Source organism: Rousettus aegyptiacus, unplaced genomic scaffold (assembly GCF_014176215.1).
Source record: "Rousettus aegyptiacus isolate mRouAeg1 unplaced genomic scaffold, mRouAeg1.p scaffold_m13_p_1, whole genome shotgun sequence".
NCBI classification, from domain to species: domain Eukaryota; kingdom Metazoa; phylum Chordata; class Mammalia; order Chiroptera; family Pteropodidae; genus Rousettus; species Rousettus aegyptiacus.
Window position 1 is genome coordinate 29,308,109 of NW_023416284.1, and position 12,217 is coordinate 29,320,325.

General features: G+C 41.7%; 1 protein-coding gene across 2 annotated transcripts in view; it reads right to left on the minus strand.

Moving 5' to 3' along the window:
• The window catches only part of EIF2B3 (eukaryotic translation initiation factor 2B subunit gamma), a 90,205-nt gene that overhangs the window by 9,673 nt on the left and 68,315 nt on the right, over nucleotides 1-12,217 (minus strand). For both annotated transcript variants that reach the window (XM_036233216.1, XM_016123496.2), the window contains exons 7-10: nucleotides 11,358-11,485; nucleotides 10,105-10,295; nucleotides 7,980-8,057; nucleotides 7,339-7,487 (exon numbers count right to left, since the gene is read on the minus strand). In XM_036233216.1, coding sequence (XP_036089109.1) covers nucleotides 7,339-7,487; nucleotides 7,980-8,057; nucleotides 10,105-10,295; nucleotides 11,358-11,485 — 546 coding nt within the window. The remainder of the gene's footprint in view (nucleotides 1-7,338; nucleotides 7,488-7,979; nucleotides 8,058-10,104; nucleotides 10,296-11,357; nucleotides 11,486-12,217) is intronic.

The window sequence follows — 12,217 nt, forward strand, 5'->3', positions numbered from 1 at the left end:
TAGAGGGGAAGGACAGATACAACTAGATTAAACAATCTCCCTCCAGCTTGCCAATTCACAGTAATAACTTTGCCTTTTCTGCTTAGTGCTTAAAGTGAGAGGGGAGGTGACTTCCTATGTAACTCAAGGAAAGAACTGAGCCCAGTGCCAGAACTATGGGTTTTACATCCTAGTTTTAACTCTCAGCTTGGTACTAAGGACTCTGCGGTGCTAATGCCTGGCTATGTTCTCTAAGAAGCTGCTCAGAGATGGCTAAGATTAATGGGGTTTTGGTTCTTGTTTCTCCTTGGTGGGGTGAAATTTTAAACTAAGTTGTAGGCCTGGGGAAATTACCCTGGAAACCTTAATGCTTCAGTAGAGAAGAGGCCAGGAGAAAACACAGAGGTCTACCGCTGCTTGGCCAGGTGCACCGTGCCATACCATGTTGTGGCATGTGACATGAGAAAGAAGCCCTGACCTGAGAGGCAATAAAGCCTCTAAAATCTTGTTCCTCTTTTGGCTTCAGTTAGGACTTTCTTTAGTTTTAAAGGGAAGTCACATAAATCTAATGTCTCAGTAACTCCAAGGACACGTAGGTTCTTCTCCAGGGATTAGTTGGCAGGCTTTCTAAATTTACTTGAACCTTGGGGGAGAAAAGTGTATGGACCTGGAGATACATGTAGCTTTTCTAGGCATGTGACTAAAGGTCTGCTTTAGGCAAAGTCACTACTTCAGCCCAAAGATTATGGCTGAGACATCTGTATCTCCCCAGATGCCAGAGCCTTCTAACCTTAGCCCAAGGGTTACTCATCCAGGTGTTACTCTAGATGAACCACCATGTATTATTTTTAATGAAATATTTCAGACACACAAGAGTCTAGAGAATATAAAGAATACCTGTGTACCCACCAAAAAGCTCAAGAAACAAACAACACAACCTGCTGTGCCTTTTTCTGTGATCACGCTTCCCCTCTTTTCCCACAGGAGGTTACTGCTATTTGACTCTGGTATTTACCGTACTTAAGCATTTTTTACTACATATATTGGTAGACAATATTAGGTATTGCTTTGCATGTTTTAAAATTTATATAAATACTACCATTTCACTATGATCTTTCTGCAACTTGCTTTTCCCCCTTTCAACATCCTATCTGTGAGATTTATCCATGTTAATTCATGTAACGAGATTTAACAGCTGAAGAACTATCTCGCCTTCTTCCTGTCTCTGGTCACTCTTGCTCTTGGGTCCTCTAATGTACTGGCTCCGAGGAGTACGCTGAAATCTCCTCTTTTTTAGTTCTATGTGCCTCCCTTCACTATATAAAGGTTTCGTGACGAGAAATGTCTCCCTCCTAAGAAATCTATAACTATATTCCCTAAGCAGAGGCTAAGGAAAAGAAGGGTTTGGGAGAATCAAAGTAAAGGTGTAACAACCTTAAAGAGTGAAGGTGCGGTTTTTTTCCAGCTAAGAAGATAGGTTTAATTCAAATAGTACAAAGGTAGAGAACGAACCAAAAGTCCTAGGGAGCCCCTTAAGTCTGGGGGATCTTCCCAAAGTTTCATCATTTTGTGTTTTCAAGGGTGTGAACTGAACTCTTAACACATGGTTTTAACAATTATGCTCTTTTGTAACTCTAACTACCACAGATTAATTAATTTTACATTTAAGGAAGTTCATTTTTTTTTTTTTTTTTTTAGTAAATTCCTTCCTCCACCCTCTTTAATTCCCTCCCCTGACTTCTGCCCCTGCCCTACGGATGTTGCCATTTCCCCTTAGGAACTGGATCACTGAAGGCGGGGCGTCTCCTCCTACAGCTCCGCTCGCAGTGTGCCACCGGGCCTGGTGCACCCGGGGTATGGTCCGTGGCTCCACCTGGGGCGCGAACCCAGGATCTTCTGCGTGTAAAACAGACGTGCTGACCACTACACGATGGAGCCTCCCCTAAGGGAGTTCATTTTTATACTTAACCTATCCATTTGTCAATATTTTGTTTCATTTCTTACTTGGCTATATCGTGAAGTAGTGACTTTGCCTAAAGCAGACCTTTAGAGTTTTCCCGAGGGTTCACAGGTGACACATCTCCTGAGCCCTGAACTATTTCTGATGATTTTGTATTTCGATCACAAGGTGACTAGCCATAAGATTCTTAAGTCACATTTGTTTTCCCTCCAGAATTTCTAAATGTTGTTCTATTGACCTTCAGTGTTGTCATAGAAACATCTGAGGCCAATCTGATTTTCTCCCTTCTATGTATGTGCCTCAAGGGTTTTTAAAATTCTTTGTGCCTTGAGATTTTGCAAAAGGGGTATTTGCCACTTCTGCTTTGGTTCATCCATGCCCCTATTCCTTATGCCGGTTGAATTTCTGTGTTCTCTTTCAATATGATCTAAATTTCACTGTCTGGCAACTATTCTTTAGTTTGTGTATGAGTAAATGGCAGTTATCTAGTTTTATTATAGATGGAGCTTCCTTTTCTGGTTTTGTTTGTTTTCATTTCGGTGAGTTTCAAAGAATGAAGAATTCACTCCATGATTTTTTTTCTAGAAGTAGACAGGGCTCTCGTGATACTCAGCCAATTAGAGTAGGGGTGTTTAAATCAGGAATCTGTTTTTTCATTCAGTAAATACTTAAAAGGGATCTAGCATATAAAAAGTATTAGGAGTTAAGGAATACAAATACATATAAAAACTATTTCTGTATTCAAGGAATTTATAGTCTAGTTGCGGAAAAAAGAAAGAATGCAGTAAATGTCACATCACCATGAGTCAAGTGTGACAGGCACACAGGGAACAAATAAGCAGGAGAAATAATTTATGGCTAGGACAATTCCAGAAGGTTGCATGTAGGAGTTGGACTATGTCCTTGAAAGATGGGCAGAATTTCTACAGATAAGGATCTCTAGGGAGAGGCAATTCAAGTAGAGTGAATGTCAGGAATAAAGGATAGTGGAAAAGTAAAGGACCTAGTGGTGAGGGCAGTCAGCTTAGTGTAGGTGAAGAGGACAGTCAGGGTAATAATGAGAAGCAGAATTCTTTTGTTTGGCTCTGAGAGCTGCATGTGCTGCCTACAGAAAGCATGGAAGATCTATGGGAAAACCTGGTGTCCCAGCCTGCCTGCATGTGAAGGTGTTACCTGAGACTGCAGTTTGGACTAAGAGGAAATGCAAAAGGTGGTGTTGCTCAGGACTAGAGGGACAAAGGTGCAGAACACGAGACTGACACTGAAGTCTCAACAATGAGGTTTTCACTAGATTTTGGACTGCTAAGCATTAGCTGTCATATATATTGAAAATGACAGACAATGAGAAAGACAGGCAGGAGCCTTCTCTGCATGGTCTTGCCTACACCCTCCCCAAGGTGGTCGCATTAAGCATCCCTCAAACCTTGAGGACCTTGCACAGGTGTCAAAGCCACTGTCCAGAAAGCCTCAGCTGCTCACCACCTCTGGCAGAGACAAGCAAGCCAAGAGTATGAGAAACTCTCTCTCTGGATAAATTCATGCTCTTTAGTCTACCATTCAGCCCAGATGTAAAAGCAGCAAAGTAATCAAGTCTCAGTTGACTGAAATTTAATTACCTTTCCCAAATTTATCATACAGTAATTAAAACTAAATGACCTGAAGTGGGAAAGAGTTCATATGGGATTCAGGATGTCTGATCTTATCACCAGGAGCTAATTTGCAGGGTTGGGTAATCCCTAATGGCCTTCCTAGTCATTAGCCCCATGTGGCTACAGCTTTACCTCAACTTTTTTAGTTGGAAAAATAGCAGCAGCACTGTCTAAACCTTTATTATTTCCCCAGCTAGAAACCTTATTAGGCCATCCAAGATTATATCTCCTCCAAAACAGCAATTGACTCTGGAGTATAATATTAGGCCTTTTCTATGACCTTCTTCTCGCATATATGCAAGCTGAAGTTTCTTACAGAGCCTTGGTTTCCTCGCCTAGTCTTTTCATGTCACTTCAGGACACTAACACTGGTCTTTAAAGAGGCGCTAGAAAGCTGCTCCTTTGCCTGCCCACCCACAGGAAGGGAAGGAGGGAGAGGTTGCTAATTAGAGCAAATGGGAAAGCTAGGGCACTGTCTTCCCTGGAAGGTCTAAGGCTAGATGAGACAGAGAATGAAGTTAACCGTCTCATCAGCCTCCCTGTAACTAGGTGATCAAATGGGTCCAGGCAAGTGTTGTTTTGGTTTTCAAGAGAATGGTGAGGTCTGTCAGTTTCACACAGGAATCTAGGATGGGGCACGGAGTAGCAGAGGTGCAAGGAGAAAAAGGTCCGGAGTGCCACAATTAATTTATCTGTGAAAACGGAGGAGTTGAGCCAGATGACTTCTAAGGCCCCATCTCACTCTAATATTCCAGGACAAGGTCTTGAGAAACCTTGAAGTTCAAACATTATTCTAAAGATAATAGAGAATTTTCAAAAGTTTTTAATAGAACAGGGATACGATCAGATATATCCTTTAGGAAGACAATGCTGGCTCTGGCATCATGCCACCTCTGTGAAATGAGATCAAGTAATGTTGATGATAAAATAACAGCTAACATTCTATGTGCCAAGCACTGTTCTAAGCGCTTTATGTCTATTAACTCATTTGGTACTCCCAATAAACCTGTGAGGTAGCTCAGTTTTTACCCCATTTTATAGTGAGAAAATCAGGCACAAAAAGATAAAGCCAATTCCCTAAATGACTAGTAAGTGACAAATCCAGGATTTATTCTGGCAGTCTGACTCTAAAGTTCATGCTCTAATCCATAGAGATCAGACAGTGGAAGGGTGGAACTGGAAGAGATAGAAAAACGGAGACAGGAACATAAGTTAGAAAAGACCACAATAATTCAGGCATAGGTCTCTGGGTTTGACCTCTTCTCCTAATCTCTAATCAAGCTGGCTTCTAGATACCTTCACACACCTGGATGTCCTAGAGGTACTTCGAGCTCACGTGCCCTACATAGGCCTCTCCTTTCTCCCCCTGCTCCCTCTTTCTTTTCCTATCCCTCCTTCATCCTTTTAATACAGTTATAAGTATAATTTTGGTCTACAGTCCATGTTTACTTTATTATGACTACATAAATTCTATTTCCTCAATTAAGCCACAGAACAAAGTACAGTACTTTTTCTTTTCTTGTACAACTTTTTAAACAGAGTTAATAATTGTTTTGTTTTTGTTAGTGTTCTATTATTAGTTTGATCCTAACTTTTAGCCAGTTGTCTACATCTTTCAAGATGTTTATATTTCTCTGTTATCTTATCAGTTTCATCTTCCTAAATAAGTCTTTCCTGGATTCCATTTTGGGCTAACTACTCCCTTTATGCTTCATGCATAGCTGTCATCCTTGGATCTGCCTTCACTATCTTCTTATGGACTTTTTTTTTTTTAACCTTTTCTAAGTTGGATCTCCTGTTTCTTCTCTCTTTTTAGTTTATTCTTTATTTTGGTGGAATACATCTTTCAGAAAAGTTTTCGAGACTGAAAATGTCTTTGTTCTATTGTCACACTTTGCTTGGGTACAAATTTCTAGGTTGAAATTAATTTTTTCTTCAGAATTTAAGGCATTATTTTATTACCTTTAGTTTCTATTGTTGCTACTGATAAGCCCAAAGCCATTCTGGTTCCCGATTAGTTGTATATGACCTATTATTTTCTCTTTGTAAGTTTGTAGCATGCTTTGTCTCTAGTATTCTGAAATTTTAAAATGGTATGGGTGAATTTTTACCCATTGTGATGAGCATTTAGTAGGTCTTTTCATTCTGTAAACTAATATTTTTTAGTTCTGGTATATTTTCTTGTATTATTTCTTAAGTAATTTCCTCCTCTAATTCCTCAACTCTTTTTACAGAACTCCCATTCAGATGTTGGACGCCTGGAAAGATCCTCTCATTTTCTTATATTTCCTGTGTTCCATCTTTTTACCTTTTTGTCTTCCTGAGGTTTCCCTTTTTGTTATTATATTTTTAATTTTGGTAGTTCTTTTTCTGTTCTTTGAAATGACAGGTTCTTTGAAAGTATTTTTCTCTCCCTGCTGAGTCTGTGTCTTCTAAATTGCTTTTTTCTATTTATTTGATTTGTTCTATATCTTTCATGATAGAGGATTTCTTTAGATTTCTGGTAATCTTTGATTACCTCTTCATATTTAGGAGAGGATTCTAAAAAGCCAATTGGAAGCTCTAACCACATGAGTGGAATCTGTTATCCATAATATTCACTATAGGATGATGTGACTGGGCTGACAGAAACCTCTGATGTAAATAAATTTAGAGTTTTCTTCTTGGGCTGTCAGATTTGCCAGAGAAGATTCTTCTGAACTCTTGACTTAAGGCCTTAGGCCTTGTTATCAGGGTCCTGGAAGCCAAACCAGGTAGTAGGCTTGGGGGAGGACAGATTTTAGTGGCCAACATCTCTATGGTCTCCAGCTTTCCTGGTTTTTTACTATGGTATTTCCTCCCTCAATCCCGTCTGTTGTCTTCCATCAGTCACTCTTCCTAAAGAGCAAAAGATTAACCTATAGCTCTATCCCTATGTAGCTCCTTTCTAGAATCAATCTCAAGCTGATCCAGTCTGGTGATTTTCAAAATCTGTCTTATAGATCTGCTTTAAATCCTATAGGAAGGACAAGTGCCCCTCCCTCACTGTATTCTCAACCTCTGTGATTTTATCAGTTTTAAATATTGAGTTTCTACATAAAATTTATCTTAAGAAAGGTTTGAAAACCTTCCTAAAAAGACTGAAAACCACTGATTTGGTAATATGCTTCCTCTCTTCTATCACCTACGCTTGCTTTTTATACAAGGAAAAACCTGAGGTCTGTACAGAGGAAGAATCCTATTAAACATCATTCGTGTTTTCTTACTCCAAGTTCAGGTTGTTCATAAACCAAGATTTTAGGATACTATGGGATCTCAAAGTAGAGGAAGTCTCTAACTTGCAACAGAGAAGCTCTCCCTCAAAAACAGTGTATGGCTTATATATCCAGTCCTCTTAGGCCTTTGCCTTCTTCAGGGATGCTCTAGAAACTGAGATCAGGGAACGATATTGGTACAATGACATTTCAGCACTGGCAGTGGGCTCGCTACCATGGCTATCCCATCAAGTAGGATACCAAAGCAAGAAAAGGCAGTTTCTTCCTCGACCACAATTGTCACAAGTGTGAGAATGCCACTGGAAATGCTTTCAGAGACCATTTCATTATGGATCCAAAACCATGACCTTAAAGGGCCTAGGCACTATTCCTCTCTTCATCTTTTTCTCTTTCTTCTCCTCCTCAAGCTGAGCCCTTTCCTAGGCTGTTAATAGCCTCTGAAGTCTCCCAGGGGTACCAGGGGCCTTGCCCTAAGTGGGCACAAGAGGAAACATACCCTTCCTCCACGGTGACTGAGTTCATGAGAAGGCAATTGTTGATCGTCACTCTATCTCCTATGGTACAGGATGAACCAATGACTGAGTGCTTAATGGATGACTTTTCTCCAACCTGTGTATCTTGCCCAATGAGGCAGTCAACTCCAACCTGCAAAAGTCAAATATAAAACCTTGTCCATTCATCTCAACCAATTGTAAACCAATGCCCCAGTTCCCTTGAGCTGGCGTCTGATGGAACTTTCCCCTGACACAATTTAGCACGAGGGACCATCATCAGTATTTCTCAGGGCCACAAGGTCACATAATACCTCTGAGACGGACTCGAAACTACACACTCATGCACTTTTGTGTACAGATGTACTTTCTTGAAGAGAGTCCTCAAACCAAGGTTAAGAAAAGGGAGAGATGGAAAGCTCCTGTGTCTGAGTCCCAAGACTATAGTGGACCTTACTTACAGGGTTTGTGTAGCTGGGATCAGTACCTGCCCAGGTAGTTTTCTAGAGCACCTGAGCTAGAGGTTGAGATTTCCTTGGGGGTAATGAGGTTCAGGGTTTGAGAGCCCAATCCAGCTTCATATAAGGACAAGCTTCAATGCACCCACATATTGTCCCATACCTGCCCTGCCCAAGCTAGCACTTACCAAGTGTTTGCTGACAATCTGGGCTGATAAATGGACCAGTGATTCTTCTGGACAGAGAAGAGGTAGCAATTTAGGTACCTTGAGGGAAAAAGTTTTGTCACTAAAGTAAGACCAGAAAACACCAGAAAGCACCTTAGGCAGAACCCAATGCCCAGTTAGAGATGTGGGGAGTTTTCAGCCACAGCTTTGTCTGCATGAGGCAGAACAGGAGGCTGCTGCATTCCCCTAGGGTAAGGACAGTTTATGCAGCAGCTTCTAGATGGTCTTATCCTGTGTCCTACCAAGAGTATCCTCCCTGAAAGTAATATCATGCCCCTCAGCTGGGAGGTGGTGAGACAAACCTTTGAGATACCCAGGCAGCACGTGGGAGAAGAGGCCTAATGAAGTTAAGGGGCATCCTGAGTCCTGGGCATAGTCATTCTAGGTTCTTGCTCACCTCCTGGACCACTGTGGCCATGCATGAGGTGAGAGTGGGAGCAATGTTAGACAATTTCATAGTAGGACAGACCCTGAGAAGGCATCCCTGTTCTTCATGAGTCAAAATAAAATGTTGAAGGTAAAGTTTCCACCATTTTCTCTCCAGTATGAAAAACTGAAAAGGTTATGGATATGAAGAGTTTTGGCTCTGGACCTGTTAGGAAGACACAGATAGTGTGCCTATCTGCGATTCTCCAGCATGGGCAGGAGGACACTGGCCAGAGAACTGCATGTGGTGGCCATGCTGGCTGAGGAAACCCTGGCAATATGAATGCTAATCCCTCAGTCCCTATCCCTGAGATCTCCTCTATTATAGTTCGACCAAGGCCGTTCAGGCCTGTCTACTGCATGGCGCCTGCTGGCACTCTGGAGGATCCTCCTCTAGCCTCAGGCTGTCCATGGGCCTGTTTTATGACCACCCTGATGGACTCTAGTCACAGAACTGAAGAAAGAGAATTAAAGTCAAATTAAGGAAGCTTTGCAATAGCTCTGACCCTAAGTAGGGGCTAACTTTACTCAGGACTGCGCTGGGTAAACATGGGATTCGTGATTTCTCATAAACTAACTCTCTGGCTTGGATTCCCTTGGATCTATAACCAATCCATGTTGAGGCCAGCTTGAGGTCTGGGGCTGGGGCTACATCCGCCATATGGTGTGGGTCCTGAAAGTTCCTGAGCCAGGTTTTCCTCAGGGATTCAATCTCAATCCCAATTTTCAACAATACTTTTTATCACTCTACCTGACCTTTCCGCCCCCGCTCCCCAGCTTACACGGCACTGACAGTTTTCACAGGGTTCTACCAGGTACTATGCCAACAGCTAATCTTTTCATCATTTTACCCTGTTGTCCCCAAATGCCACCCCAATATAGTTCCTCCAATCATCTATCTTTTCCTATTCTCGTTTCAACCCTTTATTGCTCTACATATCCTTTTCATGGTCTCATCATCCCACCCTCCTAAAACCTTCCTCCTGTGCCTGCTACACAACAAAGATCTTCCCTATACCTTCAGCCTCTTTATTTTCCTCCTCCATCCCTTAACTAAAGTAAAAGCCAGCTTGTCTTTCAGGGCATGGTTTCCCCTTCAACAGAAGCTCCTCATTCTCCATATATCATGAACCTCAGGATTGAAAGAAGAGGTTAGCAAGACGCCTTCCTCTCTAATGTTGTTTCCAGACACTTCTCTCTCATAGACATTCCTTCCTTAAGGCTTTGAGATCTAGCTACTCTATACTGTTCCTTCACCTTCTTAGGAAAGCTTCCTCTGTGTGCTTATGTGTTCCTCACTACAGTAATGATTACATAGTATTTATCTGCTTGTTTATTAAGTACTGAAGCTATTCCCATGTTGGGCAGAATAGGAGAAAGCTACTGAACTCAGAGGCCATAAATTAGTCTTCCTAGAGATCTTAGCCTTTCCTTGGTGTCACAGAGGCTCTGCCTGTATGGACCAGGCCCTCTGCTTCCACTTTTGCTATACCTGGGTACCCTAATGGTCTTCCCTGACATGCCAAGTCTTGATCAATCTTGAGAATGACAGGGACTCTGAAAAAGTCACTGTGTACCTAATGAAGAAATAAGACAAAAGACTCAGTCTGTTTCTGGGGTAGGAGCTCCCATGATTTCTCTTCTAAACTCATCCTCTCACCTGTCTGTTTGCTTCTATGTAGAGTCCCAGGGTGCTTACTCGACAGCAGAGCCCCTCTTTCATGATGTGGACATAGCAGCGCGCCTGTGATCTGGACAAGTCTTCCCACCTGTCTCCTCGACAGGCATTCCAGCAGGTGTCATAGGGAGCAAAGGGCAGCGTATTGCCTTCTTTTATAAAACTGTAAATATCTTTAAAACAAATACCCAAACCAAGCAAATGAATGAGAGAGGGGATAAAGACTTAGCTAAGTTTTGAAAGAGGGTACAGCTCACACCTCTCCGCCCTGGAACTCACCCATGCAGCACAGACCCTGGGGAAATCCCACTGAAACCTGAAAGACTAGGTCAAATTAAAAGAGGCAATGTGCTTTCTTGCACGTTTGAAATACTGTATGATACAAAGATGCCTAAAAAGAGGACTACGAACAAGTTTGACCAATAATCAAGTACTACTAGAGAAAATAAAAGGGATGACTCTTGTAAATCATGAGGCAACACCAGCAGATGTCCAGGCTTCAGAGACCAGCCGTGTCATGAGGCTAGCCTCTATTACCAGACCTGATAGTTGTGCTATCACAGAAATAGCAAAGGACTTGAAGCCAGAGTACCTGGGCCCCAGTTTTCAACTCTTACAATCATCATTTGAGATATTTTATTTTATGATAAGAAAACTGAGGCTCAGAAGACTGAGTTACACCAGAAAGCAATCTAAAGTAATCTATATATCACAACTGAGACAAACTGGGAAGCGTGTTATCTAATGTCAAATAAAATGTACTGTTTTGAAAAAAAAAAATGACTGCGTAATCTGCCTCAGGTGACAGAGCTAATAATTCATTTGATAAATATATTTTTTTCTAGGCAGGGATATGAGAGCAAACGAGACAGACAATGTCCCTAGAAAGGAGATAGTCTGGTTGGCCTATGGTTGGACTGTAATCGTACACTCCTTCACCTTTCTTTCCTTGAAAGAAGAGGCTGAGTTTAAAGTTAAAATGGGCTAGTGAGGAACAGAGGCACACCAGAGCTGTGAACCAGAGGCATGGCTAACCTGTCCCTGAAGAGCACAGCGACAGGGTGTGCTTGAACAAGCTTACCCAGAACTCAGGGAGTGGTGTCGGCTAGCCTGTTTTGCCTGTTGGCTAGACAAGTATCTGCTGCCTTGGGAGAGGTTTCTTGAGCTAAGCTGCCCTGCCACCCTTTCCAAAGGTGCTGTTACCTTGACCTTATTGTACCAACCCAAGCACTGACCTAAGGACTTCAGCTCCTTTTTCTTTAGATCCTCCTCTTTTTCTTCTTGTCCTTGCTGTGAGGAAGTCGAAGAGAATTGTTTTCTGACTAGGTATGGAATCAGTTCACTTCGAATGGAAGTAATTGACCTAGGAAGAAAGAGTGGTCAAATTTGAGAAATATGACTGTCTGGATCCTAGAGGCACTGAAACTCTGTGCATACAAGAAAAAGCTAAATTCCTTCCTGTTGTGCCACCTTGGGATTGATAGAGATCCAAAGTGGCACAGACTTGGCAGTTCTGGAGAAGCAGCAGATCTAAATTCTCTATTAGCTTCAGGCTGGAGGTAGGAGAGTAGTATACTGAATCCGGGACTCTCGTTCCCTGATCTATACAGCAAACAGTATTTCACAAAGTCCCATCTACATGATATGCACATGAGTGGCATGTGTGTGGGGAGAGCATGTGCGCGCGTGCGTGTGCGTGTGCGTGTGTGTGTATGTGTGTTTTAACATGGTGCCCTTACTCTTACTTGGCAATAACCCATGACAATGCAGAATGTTCTGGTCTTTAGGAAAGTTGTTTAAAAACCATGAAACAATTTTCCCCATAAAAGCCTTGCATATCTTGTTAGAGTAATCCCAGGTATCTTATATTTTTGATGGTATTATAAGTGATATCTTTCAAACAATTTTTTTCTTGCTTTTGGTTTACCGACATTCAATTTATTGTTTTAAACTTATAGCCAACTGCCTTGCTAAAAAATCTTATTAAATCTAATAAATTATCTGTAGATTCTGACAATCATACCAACTACGAAGACAATTTTCTTTCTTCCTTTCTAACCCTTATATCTTTTATTTTTCACTGTCTTCCCATATT